Source organism: Phacochoerus africanus, chromosome 6, assembly GCF_016906955.1.
Source record: "Phacochoerus africanus isolate WHEZ1 chromosome 6, ROS_Pafr_v1, whole genome shotgun sequence".
NCBI lineage: Eukaryota > Metazoa > Chordata > Mammalia > Artiodactyla > Suidae > Phacochoerus > Phacochoerus africanus.
The window spans coordinates 102,183,367-102,210,688 of NC_062549.1; the positions used below are offsets into that span (position 1 = coordinate 102,183,367).

General features: G+C 40.3%; 2 protein-coding genes across 2 annotated transcripts in view; one reads left to right on the top strand and one right to left on the bottom strand.

Annotated features, from left to right (window-relative positions):
* HAO2 (hydroxyacid oxidase 2) overlaps positions 1-8,227 on the bottom strand; it is a 198,315-nt gene extending 190,088 nt beyond the window's left edge. The window contains 1 exon segment of the mRNA XM_047784884.1: positions 8,165-8,227. The gene's annotated coding sequence lies outside the window, so the exon portion shown is untranslated.
* A 757-nt stretch (positions 8,228-8,984) lies between these two features.
* WARS2 (tryptophanyl tRNA synthetase 2, mitochondrial) overlaps positions 8,985-27,322 on the top strand; it is a 94,429-nt gene continuing 76,091 nt past the window's right edge. The window contains 1 exon segment of the mRNA XM_047784882.1: positions 8,985-9,106. Within this exon segment, the coding sequence (XP_047640838.1) occupies positions 9,017-9,106 (90 nt within the window). The 5' untranslated portion in view covers positions 8,985-9,016.

The following is a 27,322-nucleotide window of genomic DNA, read 5'->3' on the forward strand; positions in this document are numbered from 1 at the left end:
ACACATTTTAATGGGTGGCTCTAGCTGCTGGCGGAGAACAGACTGAAGGGGACAGGGATGGACTCAGGGAGATGTGTTCATACAATAGTCCCCCATCTTCACCCCTCCGTTTGCCTTTCCATTTGCATATGCATGCTTCCTGCATGCATGCAGTTATCCCGCCTAAGGCTTCTTGCTCCTCTTTCCAATTTGAAATTCCATTCTCTATCTCCTTCACAAGCTAGCTCAGGGCTCATCTCAGAGCTGGAAGGGCACATGGGGACCCTTCTATCTTTTATCCCCACCTTCAAGTAAGGGCCAGACCCTTAGGAAGCCTGTCCAAGGTCATACAAATAGTAAATAGTGGATCTGGGAATGGCCCTAAAGTGTGCTTTGAGGGAAATTAAAAGATCTTCTTTTCCCTAAAAATTGTCTGCTATTTGCAGTTTCCCTCATTAATCGGCGATCCTAAAGAGCAGGGATGGTATCTTAGTCAGCCTCATGTACATCACACTTAGCACGGTCGCCAGCATGGGATAGACACCTGGTAAGTTCTGCCACCTGAGTAAATTGCCGAATGTCAAGCCCTGAAAAGTGAGTCTGTGCGTTATTAGCATCAGGAGAGGTCTAAGAATCTATAAGGACCAGGCTAAGACCTCATTTAACAGCAGCAACACGTTTGGAGAGGGATCTTCCCAACACGGTAAAGATCAGCGCTGGGGTCCTCCTTTCCCTTCCCTCCTTGATTCCCAAACACTCAGAGAGATGAAACAAGTTTCGGTGGGTGCCACTCTTTGAGGAAAAACCACAGTCCTATTTTGTATGACTTTCTGTGCCCTGGGCATGTGTGTGGATTTTGTTTTTAATTGAGGTGATAACTAACAGTGACAAAAGAATTGATAAGTTAGCCAGGGCCAGTGTGGGAGCTGTACGTGTCAACCAGGACAGAGGTCCCAAGAAGTGTGTCCTTGTTCTGTCCGGGATTTGTGGACTCCTACTGAGTGATCTGGTTGCTAACATTTTAGAAACTGGGGGACTACCAGTTTACACTACCACATCCGTGCTTGAGAATGGTACCTGTACTGCTGTACTTTAACAAGTTTATAAGAATTCTTCCCTGCGAAACTCAAGTTTCTCCATGGCAAAATTATGTTTCTATCCTCAGCGGATCCCCGGTACCTTAAACAGTCTCAGGTTAATAGTAGGTGGCAATATATGTGGGAAGGAAAGAAGGAAGGGTGACAGAGAGGCAGGGAAGAAGGCTGGCTTTCTGATTCCTTTCATCTCTGAGGTTTCAGAGTGGGAACTAGGAAACCAGAACAAAGAAAAGAAAGTGATACATTGATAACATATAAGAAGAATCAGGAGTTCCCTTCGTGGTACAGCGGAAACGAATCCAAGTAGGAAACATGAGGCTTTGAGTTCGATCCCCGGCCTCATTCAGTAGTTAAGGATCTGGCATTGCTGTGAGCTGTGTGGTGTAGGTCGCAGACATGGCTCGGATCTGATGTTGCTGCGGTTATGCTGTAGCTCTGATTGGACCCCTAGCCTATGAACCTCCATATGCCATGGGTGCGGCCCTAAAAAGCAAAAAAAAAGTACCATGTGTGGTAGCTGTAGTGACATAAAGATTGCCTTTTTAGTCCTTTAGTTTTATGGGCATGCGGCAAGCACACATCAAATGATTTTTGAATGAAGAGTACGTCTGTGAAAGTACTGGCACAATTGCCTGACAACCTTTACTGCTCAATGGTTTTCCCATCTCCTCTCGTTCTTACTCTGCCTCCAGGCTCTCCCCCAGCAGTATTCCCCAAACACTACCTCCTCCTGCCTCCATTCATATGAGAACACTGAAGATTCCTTTTTCCACCTTTGTTTCGAATTTATCTAATGATTTTCTCACTAACAACACTCTCTTCAAGTTAGTCACAGTTTGGTTCGATTCCTCCCATACATTACCCAAGACACAGTTCTGGATCTTCCACCAATTTACAGTGAAATGATAAAAGAGTCATTGAGATCCCTGCAGGATCATCTGTCAAAATGGGAAGATATTTCAGCTCACCAGCCTGTAGGTGTATTTCCAAAGCACGAGGAGATCTTTGGGTTAAAAATGGTGTAACACCTGCATGAGCATAAGCTTACATAGGTAAGGTTTGGAAGGAACCTGGAACATAATCTGATTAAACCACTCCCATTTTTTCAGATAAAAAGCAAACTGAGAGGTTAAGCTTTCCAACGTCACTTTGCTAGTTATGGCAGAATGAGGACTGGGAATAAAGCCTAGTGTTCTTTTCAGGATACCCACAGCCTCCAGGAACACAATCTCTTCTCACAGTTTCTTCTCCCTTGCTTCCCATTGCTTTGACTCTCCTCATGGATGCAAAACTGACATGGACAAATCCTTAAAAAAGATGCTGGCAAACAGAGAACTTGATGATAAATAGGGAGATGATGCAAGCACAAGGGCTGAATCCAGAAATAAATCATATCTTCACACAGTGTTTACTGAAACTGCGTTTTGAATAATTTCCATAGAAATTATGCTACCCACCACAGGAATGTTACTCGCTCCCACAGGGATTTGACCAAACAGAAAGAGAATGGAGGGAAAGCAGTAATTTAGATTTATATATAAAACATTAGTTGGAACCTAAGTAATAACCCTCAACTAATCAGTGTATTTTATGCATTCTGCTTTTTAGTGGAAAAAGCAAACCACAAGAAAGCAAGCATTTATCAGAGATTTAAAAAATGCTTCCAGGGCTTATTTTGGGCTTGACTTTTTTTTCCCCCAGTGCCCTGTACTATCTTTACAATATCCCACGGCACACCTCCTTCCTTCTCCTCATACATGTTCATTGTTCATTTACTCAATCTGCCAATATTTACTGAGCCCTCTTCTGACGTCCTAAGTACTCTGCTAAGTTAGAGATGAAAATATGGCTTTGCCCTCAAGTGTAATGCTGGGTTAAAAGTTATCCTAACATTTTTTTTCAGTGTTTTTTTTTTTTTTTTTTACAGTTATAGTTCTAACTCTGTAATGGAGAGTTCCATACTGACCATTTCCATTTGGTCTTCTAGATCCACCATGTACCATTCTGCAACCTGTTCTGTGTTTTGGGAGGTGGGGGTGGGGACACAGAGAACTGACCTTTAATATTCTTCTTTTAAATTTTTTTTTTGGGGGGGTGGAGACTGACCTTTAAGGACCAGATAAATCATGTTCCTTTGCCCTGGGGTTCAGCAAATGAGAGGAACCAAAAGATCAGAAGATCAGAGGCTGAAAGGAGGGATGGACAGGACTATTCCCACCCACAACCCCCTCCCCACACCAGCCAAGTTGTGGGTGAATGGTGGCTACACGCCTCTCCTAAAGACCACAGCACTTGTAGGGTAACCCTCTCCTAAAACTCTTGGATTAGAAGCTGTCATATAAATCACTGTGACTGTCAGCTACAAAATAATGAATTTATTTCTGAGAAACAACAAAAAGCAATGCAGTTGGGAGCTAAGTGAACTGCTAGTTAAAGTCGCTACCAAGAATGAAAACAGGTCAAGGTATTCTTCCAACCTACCCTTTGAAAAGTGATCTGTGGAAAGCTACTTCATGTTCACAACTGGGTGAGAAAAGTTTCATACTCTGCCTTTCATAAATCTGACTCTGCCATGCCAGGAAGACAAGTAGGCCTGATTTTATTTGGTTGAGAGGAGTTGCCTGGGGCACAGTCTCAAAAAAAATTTGAGGTCTGTTCTCAATATCTGTATCTGCCAAGGACATAGGTCAGGGCATACGCTCTGAAATGTGGCTCTTGACTGTAATATCTATCTTTGTTATCTCTCAATAAATCTGATCTGGGACAATTCGATTCTGGGACAGAAACTAGTTCCTAGAATCACTAGAGGCACAATGTATGTCATCTAGCCGTCCCATTTTTGACTCATTTTACAGAAGGGAAAAGAGGCACAGAGAAGGTTAAACAGTTCATTGAGATCAGTCATGGAACTGGCATGCAAATTTTCTCAAAATTCATGCTCAGCTCTACTTATGAAGGGCAAAAAGCGAAGAAAAACATAGCTATTGCAGCTGTCGGTGGGTTTTTAAAGCCTGAAGGAATCTAACTGGTCAAGATGGGATTTGACTAAGACAAGTGAGGGTAATATTCTTCCTGTTTTTAGAGAGGTTAAGCTACCTTTTGATGTTGTATTCAGAAAGATCGAGATCTAAGCATCATGTCTGACTTTCAATAGTCACATCCTTGCATCACACCAGACAAACAAGGTGTGGGGAGGAATTTGCTGCCGTTTGATTACATGCGCAAAATAGAAAAGGGCCTATCTAAAGACACTCCAAGAAGCTTTTTGGAAACCTTGCTATAGTTCTTTTTGTAAAACATAAATCCAGAAGTGGAAAGCCTATTCACCATAGTTATAAAGTAGCTGGGAAAAAAGGATGATGATTTACATATAGAATGAGTGTGCGGATAACATATAGATCTCATCTTTAGGGCCATAATCATCTGGAAAAGATACGGCATGAGAAGAGACACAACAAAGTAAATATTCCTTCAGAATTGTAATTTGCACCCACCCTTTCTCTCTCCCTCCTTCCTTCATTTATTTATTTATTTATTTTTATGGCCACACCCATGGCATGTGGAAGTTTCTGGGTCAGGGATTGAATCCAAGCTGCAGCTGCGACTTACTATGCCACAGCTGCAGCAACACTGGATCCTTTAACTCACTGTGCTAGGCCAGGGAACAAACCTGTGCCTCCACAGTGACCTGAACTGCTAGAGTTGGATTCCTACCCATTATGACACAACTGGGAACTCCAATTTGCTCATTTCTAAGCTCCATTTCCTCCATGGAACTATGTCCTAAGACTAAGGATGAACACTGGGGATGGGAAACATTGAAAATAATCTCTTACATTTCTCCAAAACTATTCTCTCCATTCTAGATTCTTATGTAATTAAGGAAGCAATTCCCTGTCTTCTTTGAAGACCTGTATTCTAATGTGGAAAAGCAGTTTGGAATAGGGTATGGAGAGGAAGCATGAAAAATGAACAGGAATCTCAGGGCCGGCAACACTCCCATATATTCAGTCTTCCTCCCATTACTGCCCACTAAGGATTCTACAAGTAAAGGAGACAGTTCTCTGAAGACCAACAACTATAAATTATTCACTTATGTCTGCTCTGAACTTCCTCACCCTCACCACCTTCTCCTAACCCTGATCAAAATGTCTTCATTGCTGTAGAGTACAAATGAGTCCGTAAGCTAAGAAGTTGAACCTGGAAAAACCCATGACCTTGGCCCTTAATTTTGGGAAAAAGGTACTCTGAGAAAAATTCTGCCTTGCTCTCCACATCACCCAGTCACTCCCTTGATTTTGCTAGATGGCATCTTCCAGGGAGAAAGTGATAGAAATGCCACTCTTAGAGCCCCTCAGTAGTTTTCCTTAAGACCAGATAAGCCTCCTGATTATGACCCTCACAAAAAGAGGCTGTAAGTTACACTTCCCCGAAAACTACTAGGAAAAACAACATCTTTTAATGTTGGGAGTGGAGAGATGAGAGTATCAACCTCTTAAAATTCAGCCATTTAGTTGCTCTGACTTTAAAGCATAACAAGGATGTGCCCTCGAGTGAAACTTCCTTGGATCAGCCCCAGCCTTAGCTCCTTCAGCTCACTAGTGGTGTCACTTAAAGAAGAGCACTCATCTGAAGATGAAAGTTCTTCTTATTCCTGCTCTTACTTGTTATGTGATTTTTATCAAAGCACTTTATATCTTTGGACTAATTTCATCAGCTATGAAATAAGGGATAGAACAAGAATTAAGCCAAAGGTGAAAAAGCAATCCAAATCATTATTGTTTTACCCACATACTCTAGTGACTCTTGGAAGCTATCTAACTCAAAGGTAGACTATGCCTCAGTTTGATTTAGATTCTTCATTTAGATCATTTAAATGAGTCAAGCTAAGACAGAGTGGCCAGAGAACTGTGGCTGTCCCCCAAGTTATGAAGAAAAAGGTTTGCCTTCACTGTAGAATCTCTTCCTCTGTGTTTGAAAAGTATATTCATTATAAATGAAAGGTCAGAGGTGAATGCAGAATTCGAATAAGTTTTGAACATCGATGCCGTCTAGTCTTTGCATTCTGTAAAATTCTTCTTTAAGTGAATAAACGTGTAGGCTAACTCTCCATTAGCTTTATCAGCAACTAATACCAACCTGACACTTAGAATTAAATTAGAGAAACAAAACTGGATACTTTGAGACTTGGGGGCTGATTACACTACCAGAGCTAAGAGTGGATTTAAACTCTTTCCTTATCCCATTTAAATCTAACTAGATATAAACTCTCCATTACTGAGGAATAGAGGTGTGTCTGCAGAGGTGGAGGTTCCCCTTGATGTTCTTGGACAAGGAAACTTAATCCTTTCTTCTGACACACATGGTTGCAATAGAAAGTGTTCCCCAACTGCCAGTCTGGTTTTAATCTATTGTTTCAAGCAAAATGGGATTTGCAGCGAAGGTTAAGGAAGGAGCAAAATTACCAGAATTTACTAGAAAAGTGTTGATGAAAAAATCAAATTCTAAACAAGCGTTCAAAATTGTAAGCATGAACATGTATATGGCATGTTACAAGCATATGGCAAAAAAAGTTTTTAATTCTAAGTATATCTTAGAGTCTGCTTTCAATAGAATATTTATAACTCATTTTACGAAAGCTCTTTGGCTTACCAAAGGATAACACGGTAAAGTACTGCCAATAAATACAGTGGTGCTTCATTCAAACAACACTGTTGGACAATGAAATGTTCCATAAGTGAACTTCCAACGTAACGCAACTAACCCTGTAACGTACAACCTTTAAGATGTTAACCATTTTATGTGGAAACTTTTCAAAAGTTACCACTTTTCTTTATTTTTTTTTATCTTTTTGTCTTTTCTAGGGCCTCGCCCGCAGCATATGGAGGTTCCCAGGCTAGGGGTCGAATCGGAGCTATAGCTGCCAGCCTACGCCACAGCCACAGCAACTAGGGATCCAAGCCTCGTCTGTGACCTACACCACAGCTCACAGCAACGATGGATCCTGAACCCACTGAGCGAGGCCAGGGACCGAACCTGCAACCTCATGGTTCCTAGTCGGATTCATTAACCACTGCACCATGATGGGAACTCCAATTAGTTATTTACTTTGTCAAAGTAAAATAGACTTAAAAGATGTGCTGGGGAAATATAAGAATACAAAAGGCATCAACAAGCTGGCTGAGTGACATTCAAGAGTCACCAGGACACCACTGGGGTGGGAAACACAATTTATTCTAAGTTTCAATATAATTTACTCTTAAAAATATAGATATTGAAGTGATTACACTGCTGCCCTGATATACCTTCTTCAGTGGGGGTATGCCTTATAAATATCTCCCATGAAAATATTATCAGTAGTGTGAGTCTTCACATATAAAAGACCAAACTTATTGCTGTAGGAAATAAAGCGGACAGGCCCTGTGACAGCTGTCTGCTAGAACCCTCGTCTTACTGCTAGGCTTTATCTGACAATCCAGATGGCTGAGGGTGTCAGAAGTGTAATCTTGCTAATTCCTACAGAATTGAATCAATATATATGTTTAAAAAATGTATTTTAGTATTTTATTTATTCTTATTTTCTGTATTTTAAGGTTTTGCTATATGTGAGTACAAAACATTTAGGCATTTACAAAATTGCACATTCACAAGAGATACCATATACTTTCATAGAGATCAAGCATCACTTCTGCTGGCAAGGTCTCTTTCCTGAGTTTCAGTAATACCACATTTGAGGAGCTTTTAAATATCTTTTGGCTACTCCTTTTAATTTCCATCATCTGACTACTTTTATTCCACAAACTCTACCTTGTAGTCTCAAAGATTTCCTTGAATTACCATCTGTTTTGTAGTTCCTAAGGTGCAAACGTATCTAACTGGTGTCATATCTGGAAGTGCTTCAAGCACCTCAAATTTAACAGTTTTGTTGAAGAATAAGACTTGATTTCCTTAGCTGTGCTTTTTCCCCTTCATTCCCACAATTCCTTCCCTGCTTATTCCCGTATACATCAATTATGCTTGGACATCACAGGTACATAACTCTCATGAGATTTTTGCTGTATGGTTTTAACTGTTAAGTTTTGTCTTACCTTATCAGATTTCAGTTCCGTTAAGAGTATGGCCTCCTTATTGCATTTATCTCCTACCTCTCCCTAATGGATAAATACAACAAAACACATAAAAGCATTCTAACAAATCTTTCCCAGTTATAGTTTTACTGATAGATTTTTGGGTGCATTAGCAGAAGCAAGAATTCTGTAACTCTTCTCATAATTTAGGCCAAAATACAAAACAATTTTTTCCATCAGGTATCATGGTCCTAAAGTCTTCCCTGGACAAGGCTGAAGCACCACAGTCCTAACCACCCCACCTTCCCAATTCTGGCATTTGCTTCTGTAACACCTAAAAGAGTGTTAACACCTAAATCTTTTATTTATCTCCTATCCCATTAGGCTGTACACTTCTTGAAGGTAAGATAGGTGTCTTTCTTTCCATCTTCAGTACCTAGCAGATGTTAGGCTTCCACAAACGTTTGCAGATCGAAGGCATTAATGAGGTCACTTACTTACTACCCTTTAAGGGAATTGGGGAGACTCCACTCCTAGAGAAACTTCTTAAAGGCTTGCCTCAGGATGGCTCGGATCCCAAAGGCAACTTACTTGACTTTCTTCTAGTTAAAAACGCACTACAAATATTCCCAAGGAGAATGTCCCTTCAGGAAGCCTGCGCAAAAACTAAGACCCCAGGGCAAATACTGAAGCCGAGCCTCATCCAGTTCCTGAGCCCCACCTGTTCTACGAAGACAGGAGCTCCTCAGGCACCAGCACAGAGGCCCGCCCCGAGGGCAGAGACGCATGCGCGGCAAGCAAAAGCGCTGCGAATCTGGGACTTCCTCTTTGAGTAGATGTCATTTAAGACACGACGACTCCGCCCCTCTCAAGATGGCGCTGCACTCAATGCGGAAGGCGCGTGAGTGCTGGAACCTCATCCGGGCACTTCATCAAGGACCCGAAGCTGCTCTCGCTCCCCAGGTAACTGAAGCGGGCCCTTCTTCCGTCAGTTTCCCATCCCATTAGGTCGTTCTCATCCCGCTTTCCTCCCTCCGCTTGCTTCTCTCTGCCTGTTCCCTCTGGAAAGTGGAGAGCCACTTCCTTCTTAAGTTCCATTCGCCTAAGACTGTCTTCCTACACGGGGGCGTGGCGACATTGCAAGGATACGTGGTGACGTAACGCGCTCCCTCTGGGAGGAGCGCGTCGCCGCTTTCCCATTTGGCCTCTGTCTGGGGCCGTGAGAGTGCAGTGCCGCGCCTCAGTTACCTGGCTATGCGGGAAACCGCACCGTGTGTTAAGTTATCAAAGACCAGAGGGCCAGTCTCTCCGGAACCCGATCTTGTCCTGATTCCGTTGCTGTTTTTACTCTTCTTTCCGTAACAGCAAACAAAGGGTCTGGCGGAGAAATTAGAGAAGACACCTTGTTAGGAATTGGGCCGTTTTAAGTAGGCGTTGACGTCCTCCCTCTGGCAGTGAGGTACCGAGTGTTAATGCATCTTCCACTTTGATTTCTCCTCGTTGCCTGGAAGTAGGAGGGTCTATGAAAGAATTTCGGAAAGCTGCCTAAGGGGTCGTCCTGTTCTGGCAGCACTGCTGTTAGCATTACTCGGCAGTGCTGAACGCACGGACGTGGTCTTCAGCCTGTCCTGTCAGTATTTAGTTTTTTAAATTTTATTTATTTATTTATTTGCGTTTTGGGGCCGCACCTACCGCATATGGAAGTTCCTGGCCTAGGGGTCCAATAGGCAGCGGCGGCCTACACCACAGCAACGCAGGATCCCAGCTGTGTCAGCGACCTACACCACAGCTCACGGCAATGCTGGATTCTTAACCCACTGAGCAAGGCCAGGGATTGAACCTGCAACCTCATGGTTACTAGTCAGAATCATTTCTGCTGGGTCATAACAGGAGCTCCAGTATTTAGTTTTTTACCCTCATAGCAAAAGAAAAAATATATATATTATAATTTTTATATATGCGTATGTATGTATACTCTTTCATTCAGAAATTTACTTTATTAGATAGACATTTACTAAATTTACTTCATTAAATAGACATTTACTAAATGTCTTCCACGTGCAATCTCATTGGTAGGCACTTTGCCATACATTTCTACATCTCTTGGGCAAAGTTCCAGGGAACTGGGGAGACACGAGATTCTGTGATTATTAGGTGGTTTTTTGGCATCCTTGCATATTCATTGTCGTAATGTATACATGTGAGGATTTTTATGGTAACTAGTGGAGAGAGTACTGGACTGAAAGAAAACTGGAGGTGAAGGAATTTGTCACTTGCTGTGTGACAGGACAAGTCACTTAATTTCATTAGGTTTATTTTCTTTAGCAAGATGGGTGGAGGAAGGGTTGGACTGGTTGGCACTTAGTGTTCCTTCAAGCTTTGGAAAATCAGTGGCTCCATGATTATGAAGCCAAAGTAAAACAGTGACATTAACTATGAAAACCAAGATTAAAGTTCTGCTTGGTCTTATCATCTCATAAATTATTTAACTTTCTGTGTTTAAGTGTCCTTCATTGCCGTGGGCCTCATGAGATTTGTAAGGATAAAGGATATTACACTGGAAAGGTATTTGTCAACAAACTAGGTATTTCAGTGTTGTTTTATATTTCAGACAGCAGAACTGGAATTGGTTGATTACTATATCTATAGCTAATAGTGGCATATTAAAACCTGTGGATCAAAAGTAACTAAGTCATAGACCCAAACTTCTCATAACCAACTTAAGTGTTGAGGATGTCATGAGAAATAGAGAATCAGAGAGAAAGAAACAGCCCACTAATGCTTGCCCAGGGAAATTTAGGGCATTAAATCATCGTAAATGCTGAAGAAAAGAATTCTTAAATATCTACTTTTTTCGGTGGTATTTATGAATACGGTTATCTTACTATTGATCTGTATTGTTTCAGAGGGATGGACTGGGGGTTTGGGATTGGCATGTGCACACTGGTATGTGGAATGATTGGCTAACAGGAACCTGCTGTATAGCACAGAGAACTGTACGCAATATTCTGTGATAATCTATGGATGTGATAATCTACGGAAAGAATGGATGTGTGTGTATGTATAATTGAAACCCTATTGTACAGCAGAAATTATCACAACGTTGTAAATCAACTATACTTCAATAAAACTTAAAAAGAAAAAAAATTTTTTTTAATCTATATTGTTTCAGGATGTAAAATTTTCGGGACAGATGACTCTTTCCAAACCTTTAATTTAGGTTTGAGTAGAATATGAAATAAATATAAGCAAGAGGACTTTTTAAAGCATAATTCTACACGTAATTTTAAGTAGTTGGGTTTTTTTTTTGTTTTTTTAGTTTTTTGGATTTTGAGGGTTTTTTTGTTTTTGTTTTTGTTTTTGTTTTGCTTTTCTTTTTAGGGCCACACCTGCAGCATATGGAAGTTCCCAGGCTAGGGGTCGAATCGAAGATACAGCTGCCAGCCGGTGCCACAGCCACACCAATGAGCCTCATCTGTGATCTATACCATAGCTCACAGTAATGCCGGATCCTTTAACCCACTGAGCAGGTCAGGGATCAAACCCACGTCCTCATGGATACTGGTTGGATTTGTTTCTGCTGCGCCACAACAGGAACTCCCTAATTTTAAATAGTTTTTAATTGATGTATAGTTGATTTACAGTGTTGTATTAGTTTCTGGCATATAGCAAAATAATTCAGTTATATATATATATGTAAATACATATATATTCTTTTTCATATTCTTTTCTATTGTGATTTATTACAGGATATTGAGTATATTTCCCTGGGCACAGTAGGATCTTGTTATCTATTTTGTGTATAGTAGTTTGTATCTGCTAATCCCAAACTCCTAACTTATTCCTCCCCCACCCCCTATAATTTTCAGTCATTAAAAATTATGATTTGAGGAGTTCCCTTGTGCTGCAGTGGGTTAGAGATCCATTGTTGTCGCTGCAGTGGGTTAGAGATCCATTGTTGTCGCTGCAGTGGCTGCTGTTTGTTCAGTCCCTGGCCTGTGAACTTCCTTATGCCACAGGCATGGCCAAAAAGAAAAAATATGGTTTCAAAGACTAGTGGAATCTTTTGAACGGCCAACTGAGAAAAGATGTAAAATTGCTTTCATAGTGTAATTATAACATTATGTTTGCAAGTAAATGTTTATGTAAACATAGGTACTGGAAAAAAGCTGGAAGGAAACAACTATTAACTTTTTTTGTTTCTCTTTTGGTCTTCCTAAATAGTGAATTAAAAGTGATTTAGGGAGTTCCCGTCGTGGCGCAGTGGTTAACGAATCCGACTAGGAACCATGAGGTTGCAGGTTCGGTCCCTGCCCTTGCTCAGTGGGTTAAGGATCCGGCGTTGCTGTGAACTGTGGTGTAGCTTGCAGACGTGGCTCGGATCCCGCGTTGCTGTGGCTCTGGCGTAGACCGGCGGCTACAGCTCTGATTCGACTCCTAGCCTGGGAACCTCCGTATGCTGCGGGAGCGGCCCAAAGAAATAGCAAAAAAAAGACAAAAAAAAGTGATTTAAGTTTTCTTCTTTAAGCTTTCTGTATTTTTCACATGTTCTAAATTGAAGATATTATCACTTTCAGACCCAGAATAAAGTTTTAAAACATAAATCTCCAGGTAAATGCATAGTCATTAATATCATCTGTGATATTTTAGGTCTCTGAGAGAGATACTTGTCCTACAGTGCTATTATTAAAATGGCCTTAGAAGAGTTATTAAAATGGCTTTAGAAAACTAAAAATTTATGGGCCACTTTTCCTGTATGTATCTTCCTTTTCTCTTGAAAAGCTTCCTTTGAAGTCAAAGAGACGTTGTGAACAGATGCAGAAATATGTGAAGGAAGAATTGGATTCTTAAACCAGATGCATTGGACATTTTTATGATATCTCATAACCTTTGTAGAAAACAAAAATTATTTTACAGGGGTCTAGTACAGTGGAAAGAAATGTATATTTATCACATGAATGATTCTATCAAAAACTAAGAAATAGCAATTTGCCTGTTACTAGTTTTGGCTGTGCAGTTACTTGCTAAGGTGAGAAGCCAAAGCGGATGAGCCACAGCAGTGCTTTGCTAGAGTACTGAGATTCCTATGTTGTTTTAATGTTTTCTTTAAAAAAAGCAAAATCTTGGGTAATAAGCTTGGCGTTGAGGATCTTTAGTTATCTCAAGAGTAGGCTTTTGCCCCTCAAGGCTAGATGTAGACTCAAGTTTAAAATAAAAACTAAGGAGAAAACAGAAATAACAGTGTATCAAGCCATTCTCCTTATGAGATGTCTAAAATTTATATGAAAGTGGTTTATTTTGCCAGGTGTTGCCTGACAGAAAACTGTTGAAGTCTGACGAGATGAGAGCAGTCACAGAGTCAGAGGAATGAAGATCTGACATGTTGTGTTTAAACACTGGTGGCATTAGGTAAATTTAAGCCTGTCATCATTGACCAAACACAGAATCCATGCTTTTTTAAGCCCTAACTTATGATTGTATTATGCAAAGAGTGAAATATCGATGGTTAGTAGACTTTTGCAAGAATATTTGTAATCATTCAGGTAAAATATAAAATGTCCACATCTTATCACAGTTGAACAGTGCATTTCATTATTAGCTGTCTCAACTTGGGTTTGGCCAGTATTAACATACTGTTCTACTGTTAATGGCCACTAAATGTGACCATTAGTTGAAAGAATCATGCCTGCAAACAAATAGGCAAGATATTAAATTTTTTATTTTGTATTTAGTTCTCACAACACAAGACTTTTTTAAAAAGTTCCTCTTTTTTAAAAACATTTTTTTATTTTAAAATAATCTGAGATATACAAAATTGCAAACTTAGTACAGAATATTCCTGTTTACTCTTCACCAAGCAGTTTCTTCTTGCATAATGTAATATAATTACCAAAGCCAAGAAATTAACTTGGGACAATTTCAAATTTCACCATTTTTTTCCACTAGTCTCCTCTGGTCCAGGATCAAATCCAGGATTCCATATTGCATTTCATCGTTATGTCTCCTCCAGTCTATAGTGCTTCCTCAGTCACTCATGGCCTTGGCCTTTTTTAAGAGAATTGGTCGATTATTTTGTAGACTGTCCTTCATTTTGGATTTATTTGCTGTTTTCTCATGACTAGTCTACCTTATGGATTTTATCAAGAATACTATGGAAGAGATACTGTTCATAACAAGGGTTTAAGGCAAATACTAACATTTATTTTATACATATGGAATAGACTTTAGTTAAGTAATTTGCCTAATGTCACAAAACTAATTAATTATGGAATTAGGATGGTAAAATTTACTATTGTCACTTCAGTCCATATTTTGCAATTAGTATTTGTTATCATAGGGTTCTGTGATCTTGATGGCATTCAATTGGAATAGTATTCCTGTGACTTTTGCCTTAGCTTTTCTCTGCCATGCATTGTCCATCCAACATACAATGTGAACTAATCCTAGAAAGCTATCAGGAGCTGCTATGGCCAGCTGGGAATTTTACTGGTTGATCAGGCTACCTCATCTCTCTGTGCTTGTCTTAAATGGTACATAAGGGTTTGGTGTGGATTCACTCTTTTAAACTCAGTCTATTAATCCACTTGTATAAAGTGCTTTTTAGGTTGATTTTCCTTATGAAGTGACTTAGTTTATTAGAAACAATAATATTTCAATTCTTTGAAAATGTCTTTGAGTAGCTAAGGAAACCTCTGATGGTAACTTCTGAAAATACAGAGGAGGAATAGTAAATAAATGCTGAGCATTTATATTAACAACTCTTATGACAGCCACAGCCAGGATGCTGACCACCCCTCCACCCCCGCCCATGTGTTGCATGGCTGTGGGTTACAAAAGAACTGTCTGTGGAGGCTTCCACAGATATATAGAATCCTGTAAATATTGTTCTGTCCATTTAATGAAGTAGGAAACTAAGGTTCTGAGAGATTAGGTAATTTTCCTAAGTCCCAGAGCGAGGAAATGGCAGTGCGAGGATTCATACTGAGCCTTGCCTGTGCTTTTCCCACTTGACCAGGAGTAGTCTCTTATCAAATAAAATCTTACATGAATCCTTCTTAAATAAAACAGATAAAAGCAGGAGTAGGAAAGTAGCTGCAGTCCTGCTTGTTTGGACCCTCCTACCCTGCCTGCCACCCTCCTTCCACACACCAGCAGAGGCCCCTGAGATGGTGCCACACAATCTTGGATTTCTTAAGATGAAGTTTGAAAAATACTTCAGCTTCCTTAAACATCCAAGTGAGTTTGTTGATTTAGAACCACATATGGTTGATGGATACTTTTTAAGGAGCTGCTCTGTAAATGACTGGTTTGCGAGGATTTACTTTGATAATGTGTGTATTTTATCAAGAGAAATGCAGCCTTTGTTCTCTTTATCTCAGGCTATGAGAGTACTTAAGATAATAGCAGTCAATTTTCTTTCCTCCCTTCCTTCCTAATTTCTTTCTTTTGTACCAAACACAGCTTCCTGGTGCACAATATGCTGATGTTTGTGCACAAAGATGACACTCCAGTTCTGCTCTTAATCCTATTTTGCCACCACCACTCAGGGGTTCAGGAATTTCTCTGCTGGAGGCTGCAGCATGAGGCACAAGCCTTCTTCCTGATTGTCCACAGGAGAAATGTAGTCGCTTTAGGATGAAGCTTCTCTGCTCTGTGAGACACTAGATGCAGAGAGATAATTTATAGGCACAGAGGTGATACACTGACTCCAGCTTGACTGAATTTAACTCTGCTCACGGATTTATAGTTTTCTCTCGTTATCATTTCTTAGCAATACTTTATCTTTTATTCCCAGTCAGAGGCTTCATACTTTTTCTTAACTTGCCGGCTTAGCAAAGCAAGGTCATATCTAGGCTTGCACTACCCTATCACTTGACTTCTAACAGTCCTGTCATCATTTACCAAAAACTCATCTACACTCTCTTTTCCCTCGCGTTGAACCTACTTCTGATGGGCTAAGAACTGCCTTTTTGACTGCCCCTTTGTCTCTTCCAAAGCACAATCGAGCCACCCTGATTTCTAGCCCCTGGAGGTTCTTACAACTTCCACTTTTACATTCCCTGCCCTCCAGGCTGGAACACCAACCAGTGGACAGACAGAGATGTCAGCTTCTCCTTAGCATTCCCTTAGCTCTGGCTGTGACTGTGCAGTGGATGGGGCCTGAATGAGCTTGGATTTGTTGCTTCTTGTTTAGGTTTTAGGGATAATGGTGGATTTTTCATCAAGACATTTGAAAACATAAAATAACAAATCTCACCTAGTAAAACATTTTCAAGTGGAATCTACTGTTTTCATTAATAATAACATCCTGTTCTAATATAGCACTTTATAGTTTTCAGAATGGTTCATGTGTTCTCATTTAGGCTTGAGGACAACCTACAATATTTCACTATTTAGCCTTCTGAAATTTTTACTCATTGATTAAATTTTCATTCTGTTCCCCCCCCCCCCTTTTTCTTATTGGTTTTGTAATGATGATGAATCTAAATAAGTAATTATCATTTTTATTTAAGTAGTATCAAGGGATATGATTTTCTTATTTGTACTACACTACCCAAATTGATTTAATGTTTAATTCATTTTTGGCCCCTAGTCTGGCAGGACTGTGACAGTTTCAGTTATTACTAAATATAATGTCAGAGGGAGGTAATATCAGCACACATTTATTGGATGCTTACCATGTACCATCATAGTTTGAAGTACTCGATGTGCATTGTCTCATTTAATACTTACAATCCAATGAGGTGGGTATTAATATTACCCCATTTTATAGATGATGGTACTGAGAAGTCAAATAACTCATCCAAGGTCACATAGCAAGTATGAAAGCCAAGATATAAATTCAGGTAGTCTCATTCCAAACTCTGTGTACCAAATGTAATAAAAAAAATTAAATTCTGAAACAAATTACCCATGTTAATATGCTGATAACTGCCATGCAAACTTTTAAATTTGTTCCATGAAAGCCACTTATATATCTTGCCATGGTGACGTACAGAGTTGAAATTATAAATCATCCTTTGTTGTTGCTATTCCTACCGTCTTGTTTGTCTCAATGAATTATGAGAAAGGAGCAAAGCTGTCCTGTAAATTTATCTCCGTGTCTCTATTTGGCTACTGCCACTAGGATTACCCTGTGTAAAATAAGGGCTTTTAGCACATAAGTCCCAAGGTGCATGTAGGAAGTTCTGTTTATACACAGTCTATAGCTAAAAGGTCAACCCGTGCACAGCCTTGCAGGAAGAGGGGAGGTGGTGAGTGCTGAAGCTTATGGATGGCCAGGGGACCACTATCTAGGGTCTAGTTGGGATTTATGACTAGAGTACTTTCTTCAAAAGTAGCAGAGGCGCAAAGTGGGACGATGTGAAAGATGAAGGTAATTGTGGGCCATTTCTATAAGGAGTAAGTCAGAATTTTATTCTCAAATCTTCTTATTCCAAAAAGTTCTTAGAGGAGTCTTTAATTCACAAGTTGGCTTAAAGTGAATTATTACCAATTAGTACATTAATTAGGGTATATTGAGCCTTTACAATTAGTGACATTGAACAGGGTTTATTTTCTATACCAGACCAAGGGCTCCTTACGAACATTTCCTTATACTCCCATGAACAGAGACTTTGCATGGACTGTTCTGTTTTATATTCTCTCAAATCCCACTCTTTACTCACTGTTATTATTTTGGCCCTTTTTCGAGAAGCAGGAGAATGGAATGGTGAAGGGAAATGGACCTGTTTACTTAAATTCCTGCTTTAGATTCCTGTCCTCCCATGGGGAGAATGGTTTGAGCAGCCAGTTCATAAATTTGCTGGAAGAGAGAAGAGGTCTCTTGGGCTGGGGGGTAAGTGTATAGCATGAAGGTGGAGCCCCAAGGGAAATGTTAAGGACCAGACTGTGTGGAGCCCTTGCCCGTTTTGGGGAGAGAGCCAGGTTGGCCCTCCGTGGAAACTCGTTACCTGGCCATCTTGGTTGTGAAGGGAAGTCCTTCCGTGCAGGCAACAGTGGCTTCTGCCATGGCTGGCAACTTTCCAGCCACCCCCATGCTGTGAAATTCAGTAACCCAGAGAAGCAAGTGTCTAGAGGACCAAGAGTCACAAGAATATTATAGTTGTCAGTTTAGAGTTGACTGGCTTCTCACTAAGGGCCAGTGTGGTAAAATGGAAGGGGTGTGGCTCTTGGGATCAGTCAAGCCTGGCTCCACTACAGGCTGACTGTGTGATATCATGGAAGTCACTCGACCTCACCACATGTCAGTTTGCTCATCTGTAAAGTATTAACAGTTACACTCTCACGGTAAGAATTTTATGTGAATTCGAGATTCTGCTACGTGTGTAAGGTCCCTTGACCAGTACACAGCACCTGATGGGTCCCCCGTGCTTGGTGATGACTATTTCTTCAATAGTATGTAATTCTACTCGGCAGCCTTTCTCTTACCAATCTTAAAAATCTTTTGATTCCTTCCACCTCCACACTCTCCTTCTCCTCCCCTAACCCTAGAACGATCTGACTAGATTAACTTTCCAAAAGCAGTTTGCTAATTTTGTTGTTCCCTTGCTGAGAAACCTTTGGGGGCTTCTCATAAAATTCAGCCTCCTTATAGCCCCACATTCAAGGCCTTCTACAAACCAGATCCAAAACACTTCTCTGGCCATTGCCATCCTACATGGGTCCTTTGCCCTGGTAAAGGTAGAATTTCCAAGTTTGCTCAGAGCTATTTCCTTTTCCTCCTTTGTTAATGTCACTGTCTCTTCTTGGAAAGACCTTTCTTCCCATTCTAGTTTGTATTCCACCATTCTTTGAAATAAAAAGCAAACAGCAATGTAACAACACCCATGTATAGGTTCTACAAATTTTGTTCTTAAGCTGGAAATGACTGCTCCCATTTTGAAATTTGAATTTCTTTCTTATAGAAATTAACAAGTTCTTCCTTAGATTTTCTCTGTTTATAGACATTTGCTTTAGGACGGTGGAGAGATTTCTAGTGTTCATTCAGACCTTCATGAGCACTCTAGAATGAAACAGTTGATAATCTGTCTGTTGTCGCAAAGGTGCCTTAGGCTGCCACACAGCAGGCCGACCTTACCAGGACTATGTTCCTGGAGGCCCCCCCAGTCGTGAAAGATGGGGCAGGAAGGGTTCCTCCTTTTGAGCCCTGGCTATGATAACTACATATGTGCAAAAATGAGTTATTTCTTGAACCTCTGACATAATAATTCCTGTAACAGAAAGAGCTCTATAAGCATTTACTGAATGAATGAATTCAGTGAAGAATAAATCTAGTAAGACATAAGAAAGTACATACTGTTGGCGTTTAGCATATTGTTGAATTTAAACCACATACTCTTGTGCATATTTTTATGTCTAATTACAGAAGATTTTTGCTGTTTGCTGCAGTTAATAAGTGATCTTATTACCTTAAGTTTCCAGATGTTTCTAAGTGATTGAAAGATAATACTGGTTTCATTTCAATAGTTTTCTAAGTAGGCCGTGAATTTCCAACTCATCGCTATAACTGACTTTTTTTTTTTTTTTTTTGCTTTTTAGGGCCGCACCTGTGGCACAGGGAAGTTCCCGGTCTAGGGGTCAAATTGGAGCTGTAGTTGCCAGCCTGTGCCACAGCCACAGCAGTGTCAGATCTGAGCCACATCTGCAACCTATACCACAGCTCACAGCAATGCCAGATCCTTAACCCACTGAACAAGGCCAGGGATCGAACCTATATCCTCATGGATACTATTCGAGTTCATAACCTGCTAAGCCACAACAGGAACCCTCTACAACTGACTTTTATTGCCACTCTAGCCCTAATTTTATTTTTCATAAGTGTAGCTAGTTATACTGGGGTTTGCTACTTCTATATATTACATTACAGTTGTTACCTCTGTATATAGAAAAGTGTAGACAGCTTCAGGATTAAGATGAGATTTTAATTTGAATGTAGTTTTGCTTCAGGAAACTGTCTAGTTCAATAAATGTGTTTATTATCTATACAACAACTGACATTTTGTTTTTTACTTGAAGGAAGTATGCTTTCTCAACTCATGAAGGCTCATTTATTGTATCAACCTTGCCTTTTTTCTTAATTGTTCATTTTAAGTCCATTTGAAGCAACCTATGAAGGCATTCTTAGGACTTTGCTCTATAGATTTTGGTGTACCCTGCAGAGAGAGAGAAAATAGCCCTACGTCTCTGCACTGCACTGTTATACTGTGTAGACAGACAGGCCATTTGTAAGCGTCCCATCTAAAGCTATTTCATTTTTCTTTGCATCATGGTAAGAGTAGATTAGTATGATTCAAGAATTTATATCTACATTATAAAGAACTTACATTTTCTTCTTTTAAAATGGCCTAGTGGCATTTTAGCAGTTGGTAAGGAAAGCTTGTTAGAATTGCTTACCAGTTTATCATTTACATGTTTAATAAAACCTGAAATCAACCTAGCATAATCATAGAACCATTATAGAATGTCATGTCTGTGAGAAAGGGTTTGATTGCAGCATCTTCCTGATAAGTCCGTGACTGCATTGGCCAAACATCTTGTTAAACCCAGGACCAGTTGTACCCATCAATCTTTAAAATGTCTTGGAAATTCCAGCGTTTCAACATCCACACGACATCACCCACATTGTTTTTCACATTCTAAAATGGAAGAGAAATTCTTTAGCAGACCATGTGTCCTTAATTTTGATTGGGAATATATTAACATATCTATGACTCAAATAAAGACACAGCTTATCCAACCTCATCTTATTTTTCTGTCTAAATAGCAGACTTTTTGGTCAGTCATCCATGACTCCTCTCTTCCTGAAAGTCAAATGCCCGCCTTTCCACTGACTATGGAGATAGGGTCATCCAGGTTCCATGTGGACCACATGTTAAAAGGGATGGAGAGAGAGAGGAGTGCTCTTCAAAAAAAGTAACAAAGCCAAGACCACTGACAGAATTACTGTCAACTGAGTAGCGCTTAAATTTTTGTCTTTAGAGAGTTCATGAAGAAAAGCATGTAAAGTGGGGAAAATAATTTTCAAAAATTAGGGGTTTTTAAACCCTTCTTAGTCTCAATCTTTGGGAGAGAGACTAGAGTTGAAAAATCCAACAGGGAGTTGGGAAAAAGAATCATCAGGGTGTGGATGTAAAGATTCCAAGGGGCTATAAAATTTCAAAGAGAAAATGAAGGGCTATAGTATGATAAAGACTAAAATTGTCTCTTGGAGTTTCTGATTGCTGTATCACTAATGATGTTAGCAACAACAACAGCTTTCGAAGAGTTACTGGTACAGACTAATGACAGGGAGATGAGAGGTGAGGCAGTGGGGATTGCTCTTGTGAGGATCCTGCATGAAAATGAAGTGTCAGGGAGGGAGAAGGGAGCTGCAGAGAATGACCTGACCAAGTGAATTTTTTGGAAGGTAGGGTCTTCTAGGATGGGAGAGACTTGAGCATGAGTATAGACGTAATATAAAGATGGAGAGGTTGAAGATACAGGAAAGAAATGTAACCCAGAGCAAACGACTGAACTCTAGGAGAAACAGATCAACTCTGAGACTGGGAGAAAGAGGTAGAGGTGGCTGTGTGTCTAGATGAGTTTGCTGTGATGGGAAATTCAGGAGCTCTAAACCTTGGTGGATATAATTCTCCAGGGGGCTTCAGTCCTGAGATGATGGAATGAATTAGTGGTTCAGCAGATGGGCTCTAAAATCAGAATGCTTGGGTTCAGAGTCAGGTTCTTCTACTCAGTAATTGGAAGTCCTTGAGCAAGTTACAGAACTTCTCTGTACCTCATTTTCTTCATCTGTGAGTTGAAAACTTGAACCCTGGGAGTTCCCATTGTGTGCTTAGTGGGGTACAAACCTAACTAGTATCCATGAGGATGCGGGTTTGATCCCTGGCCTTGCTCAGTGGGTTAAGGATCTGGCATTGCCATGAGCTGTGGTGTAGGCTGGCAGCTACATCTCCGATTTGACCCCTAGCCTGGGAACTTCCATATAACACAGGTGCAACCCTAAAAAGCAAAAAAAAAAAAAAAAAAAAGGCTTGAACTCTATACAAGACTGTTAGAGTTCAGAGCTTACTAAAGCTCTGCTCCACCATTAACTAGCAATATGTCCTTGACAAGTCACTTAACCTTTCTGTGTGCCTTAACTTCTTCCTTTGTAAAATGGAGACAATAGTGTCTATGGAACTACGTGGGGATTAAATGAGTTAATATTTATTAGCGTCTATAACATACTAGGCACATTGTGAGCGCTATATAAGGTTTAAAAAAATGACTCAGTAAGCAGTATTGAGAGTTGAGGGCCTAAGAAACTATAACTTAAATTTATATGTAGATTCTGCATTGTTTTAAGATATTTTTCACCAAAAGTGCTTGGCTACCGAGGTATTTAAGTGAAGAATGAAGTTTCTAGCCCTGACCCAGGATTAGAATTTTTCTGGGGACATAAAGGCAAGGTTCCTAATGAGAGCATAGCCCAAGTGATTGACCTTGGGGCCAAGCTAGGTAGGGAAGAGAGGTCAGATGGGGACTGCTGCACAAGGAAAAAAATGGAAAAATCAGAGGCTCTGATTTCTAAGCTTGGAGAGAAAGTATAATGGGAATAAAAGCATGAAAGAGTTGAAAGGTAGAAGGTTGTAGATTCAAGGGAGTATTAACGTTTATGATATCAAAAAAAGAGGAATTCTGGGTGATGACAAGGTCCAGGGTGATGACAAAGACAATAGAAGAGCAAGGAAGAAGCAAGGAGACCAGTCTGAGGCTAGTACAAGGCCATGGGGCTAGATCAATGAGGTTGAAGAGGTCAGACAGGAGTTCCCATCCTGGCGCAGTGGAAATGAATCCAACTAGGAAACATGAGGTTGCGAGTTCAATCCCTGGCCTTGCTCAGTGAGTTAAGGATCTGGCGCTGCTGTGAGCTGTGGTGTGGGTCGCAGACGTGGCTCAGATCCTGTGTTGCCGTGGCTGTGGTGTAGCCCGGCAGCTGCAGCTCTGATTCGACCCCTAGCCTGAGAACCTCCATATGCTGTGGGTATGGCCCTAAAAAGCAAAAAAAGAGTTCAGACAAAAGCATTTAATGCTAGAATGTTGGATGGGTCATCTCCCTGATCATTGAATTCTTTTGGATAAAGAAAGAGAACCACTTCCTAATCAATTTAGGAGAGTATTCATGAGGTGGGAAGAATACAACAAAGTGCTAAGTGTAAACATCTACTCTTCTCCCATGTGTGTAGCTATGAGACATTTTAGACCACTTGTACCCAGTGTCTCCTGAACTATTAAAAGATTCTGTCCAGCAGAATATTATTTGGATATGTCACCTGGTGAAGTGTGTTTTCATCTCTGATTCAGGATAGTGATAAGGTCATGAATGTTTTATGCATATTGATATATTAACAAGTATTGAGTGCTTACTATGTGCTTAGTGTTGGAGATAGCCAATGAAGAACAGACAAAATCTTATATTCCAGAGGGAGAGATAAATAATAAGTAATTAAAACATGTGGCATGTTAGATGATAATACGTGATAGGGAGAAAAATAAAGTAGGGACAGGAGATGGTAACAGCCATAGGGTATTGCAGTTTTAAATTGGGTGGTCAGCAAAGGCCTGCCTCTAAGAAGGTGAGATTTGGAAAAAGGCCTGAAAGCAGAGAGAACATGTACAAGGTGGATATCTGGAGGAAGAAGGTGCCAGGCAAAGGAAACAAAAAATGGAAAGGCCATGAGGTGAGGGGCTTGCCTGGCATGTTTGAAGATCAGCAGGGAGCCCGTGTGGCTTAAGAAGAATGAGCATTTACTTATTTTACAAATACTGTATAGTACTTACTACGTGTTGGACACTTTTCTAAATATAAGTATTAACTCATTTAATGCTCATAACAACCCTCTAAAGCAGTGCTATTATTAGCCCCATTTTATAGCAACTTGTCATCCTGGCAACAAGATGTACACATGTAAAAAGAAGAAGGAGGCAAGTCCTAACCTTGGGTTGATTTGCATAATGCTGTCCATTATACTAGTAGGATGTGAACTCAGATGGCTGATAGGAGGGTGGAAAGGGGGAAGTCAATTGTGTAGGATCTTAGAAGCAATTGTAAAGACTTTGTCTTTTAGCAGGATTGAGTTGCACTCTGGCTGTGATGTTAAAAATAGAAGAATGAGGTTAGAAGCAAGGAGACCAGATAGGGGCTAGCACAGGATCTGAGCAAGGGATGATGGTGGCTTGAACGTGGATGAGTAGTAAAGGTGGTTTCATGAGAAATGGTCAGGTTCTTGATATTTATTTTGAAGAACATAGAGCCAACAAGATGTTCTTCACTGATAAGATGTAGGATGAAAGAAAATAATCAAGGTTGATTCCAATGTTTTTGGCTAGAGCAACCAAAAAGAATGAATTTACTACTTACAAGATATTAAAGACTACAAGAAGAATAAAACTTTGGGGAGGAAGGAAGATCAGGAGTTGTGTTCTAGATATGTGGTGTTTAGATGCCTAGTGAACATTTAAGTGGAGATGTCACACAGGCAGCTGGATATATGAGACCAAAGCTCAAGAGAGACATCTAGTTAGAGATAGAAATTTGTGAGTCTTCTGTTTAGACTCCTCTTAAAGCTATGAGATTGCGATCATCTAAACAGTGTTTTTAGAAAGAGAAGAGGTCCAGGTACTGAACCTGTGAGCATCACAATATTAAGAGATTAGAATCATGAGAAGAACCAGACAAGAATAGTAGCCAGATAGGTAGGAGCCCAATTCAAGTGTTCACACATGTGCGCGTCTATCACATATCATTTATAAAGACAGAATTATCAAGAGCACCAGCCACTTTTCTTCACTGATTACTTGCAGGAAAATCTAATTGGGAAGCTGCATTATTAAATAAGGTAGCTTGATTATATGTGGAATCAGATCAAGGGGGTGTCATTGGATCACCTCATTGGCTAGTGTAATTAAGCTGTGATAACCCAAAGCCCATCCCCAATATGGGAGATACCTGCTCCTTGGGCAGCATATTCCTGGCTGGTCTAGCACCATCTCCTTTGGCCATTCTTTAAAACACATGGCCAAAGTTTTCCCAAAGGAGCTGCTTTTTCTAAGCTCCCACTCCTCCAGGGGGGCATATTCTTTCTTTAGATATGTTAATTCCCTCATCTTGTTTCCATTAAGTTTTGTCCTCAAAGTTCTTATACTTTTTTGAGAGGGAGGTCACTATTTCCTTTGATTAAAATATAGATCTTCTACCTAGAAAAATATGTACATAATTCTCATTACTTTGGGTGCGGTTTACCAGTCCAGGAACCCAGGTTAAGGACTCCTACTTTAAGTCGACCTAATTGTTTTGTTGACTCATTCATGGAAGGTAGATTTTTTTTCTTTTCCTTCTTTCAAAGCCCTCTTCCTTGTCGTTGTCTCTACCACTTATTAATTACAAAGCTGGTCTTCTACACTGTCGGACTTTTATGTGAAATTGTTTAATAACAAATTATTTCTGCTACTTCAGTAAGTGAAACCTCTTGTCTGGAGAGAGAAGTAGACTATCCTACCGTGTGCTTTGCTGTACAGATGGCTTCCTAGTGAAGTTCTAATGTATGCTTGTACAGTAACACAAGTGTGTAAGGCTCATGCTAGCCGGTTCTGTAATTCAGCCTCTAGTGGGGGCATGTGAAATTTACTGTAAGATGCTGCTGCTTAAACCCTTTATATATATATAAATATATAAAACTTTATTAGAGTTTGGAGGAAATAGAGGAAGACTGAAAATATTTGCTTGAAAGGTGGGGAAAAAAAGCAGTCCAGAATATTAAGAGCAACACCCATCTGAACTTCACAGAAAGTGTCATGAGAGTGTCAATGATTAGAACTGATCAGATATTTGGCTGTCCTTTTCAACCAGAAGATGGATTTGAACCAGATTACCACATCCATGGTTAGTTTTGAAGAGAAGGGGGGAAAAAAAGCCAATTATTTGTCTCTTTGTTCAAAGGGCTTTTTTATATTGTAGATCCCTGGAAAGCTGGTAGAGAAGCCAGCCTTTCACATCCATTAAGGTTAGTCCTGAAACTGTTGAATTTGATCTCTTCCATTTGCCATCTGGATACAGTAGAGAAAAAGCTATTCTGCATTGGGTTGCTGGACACCATCCAGAAAATAATATGTCAGGGGCATCAAAGGCTTGAGGCACTTGGTCCAGTCTGTCTAATGATCACAGGCAGGGTCTGCTCTCCAGTTTTGTAGTATGTTTTATTTTTGCAGTGACAATATATATCCCAGTAAAATAGATCACAAGGATTACTGCCAACTTGTCAAGGCTAGGCTTCTTCCATCATATACTTCAAAAAAGGGCTAGATTTTAATTGGGCAAAGCTTGATTTCCAAAATAGAGGAAGCTCCATCTCTTCACAATCTATATATATACCCTTTCTTATGGAGAGCACTTGATGCAAGGAGGATTTTAATTCCTAGACTGTTTCATCTTACACCCAAATGCCAAATTTAAAGTCTCCTTAAAACTGACCTCATTTAAAGTTGTATTCCTTACCCTCTTTATATAAGGGGCCCAGTATCTGGCCAGCTAATGACCATGCTGGCCGCTTTCCAGGATTCTGACAACCACATCTCATTATTCACACCAACTGGAGCCAATTGTGGCTGGATTTTTTTTTCCCCCTTTTTATTCTGTTATTTTAAAATGTGGATAGGAAGCAACAGCAAGCAATGGCATGTCTTTTGGTCTCCTCTGGGATTGGGGAGGAGCCTTGCATAATAGGACCTGTAATATCAGGGAGCATATGGCTGTGTTTTAAGGTAGCTGGAGGCCATCTAAGCTCTGATAAGGCAAACTTAGTTTGGATCTTTGCAGGATGAATTTATAGAAAAATTGTAGTTGCCATTTTGTCTCTTACACGGGAAGGTGTGGCTGGAAGAGTTTCCAAGCCCTAACCAGGGACATTACTTTTCTTTGTGGACAGGAATGGTCACCAAGCTGACCCTAAGCACTAGGGTGACTCCCAAGTCTCCCCCACTGACCTCAGAAGCTGGAGAAGCTCTGGCTGGTTTCTGGCCAGCTTACTAAAGGGGGTGTTATGGACAGTAGCAGTCTGCTTGTGTGCTTGGTACCGGTTATCCAGTTGACCCCAAAATTGTTATTTATTCTGCTCCAAACTGGTACTGTCCACATTCATC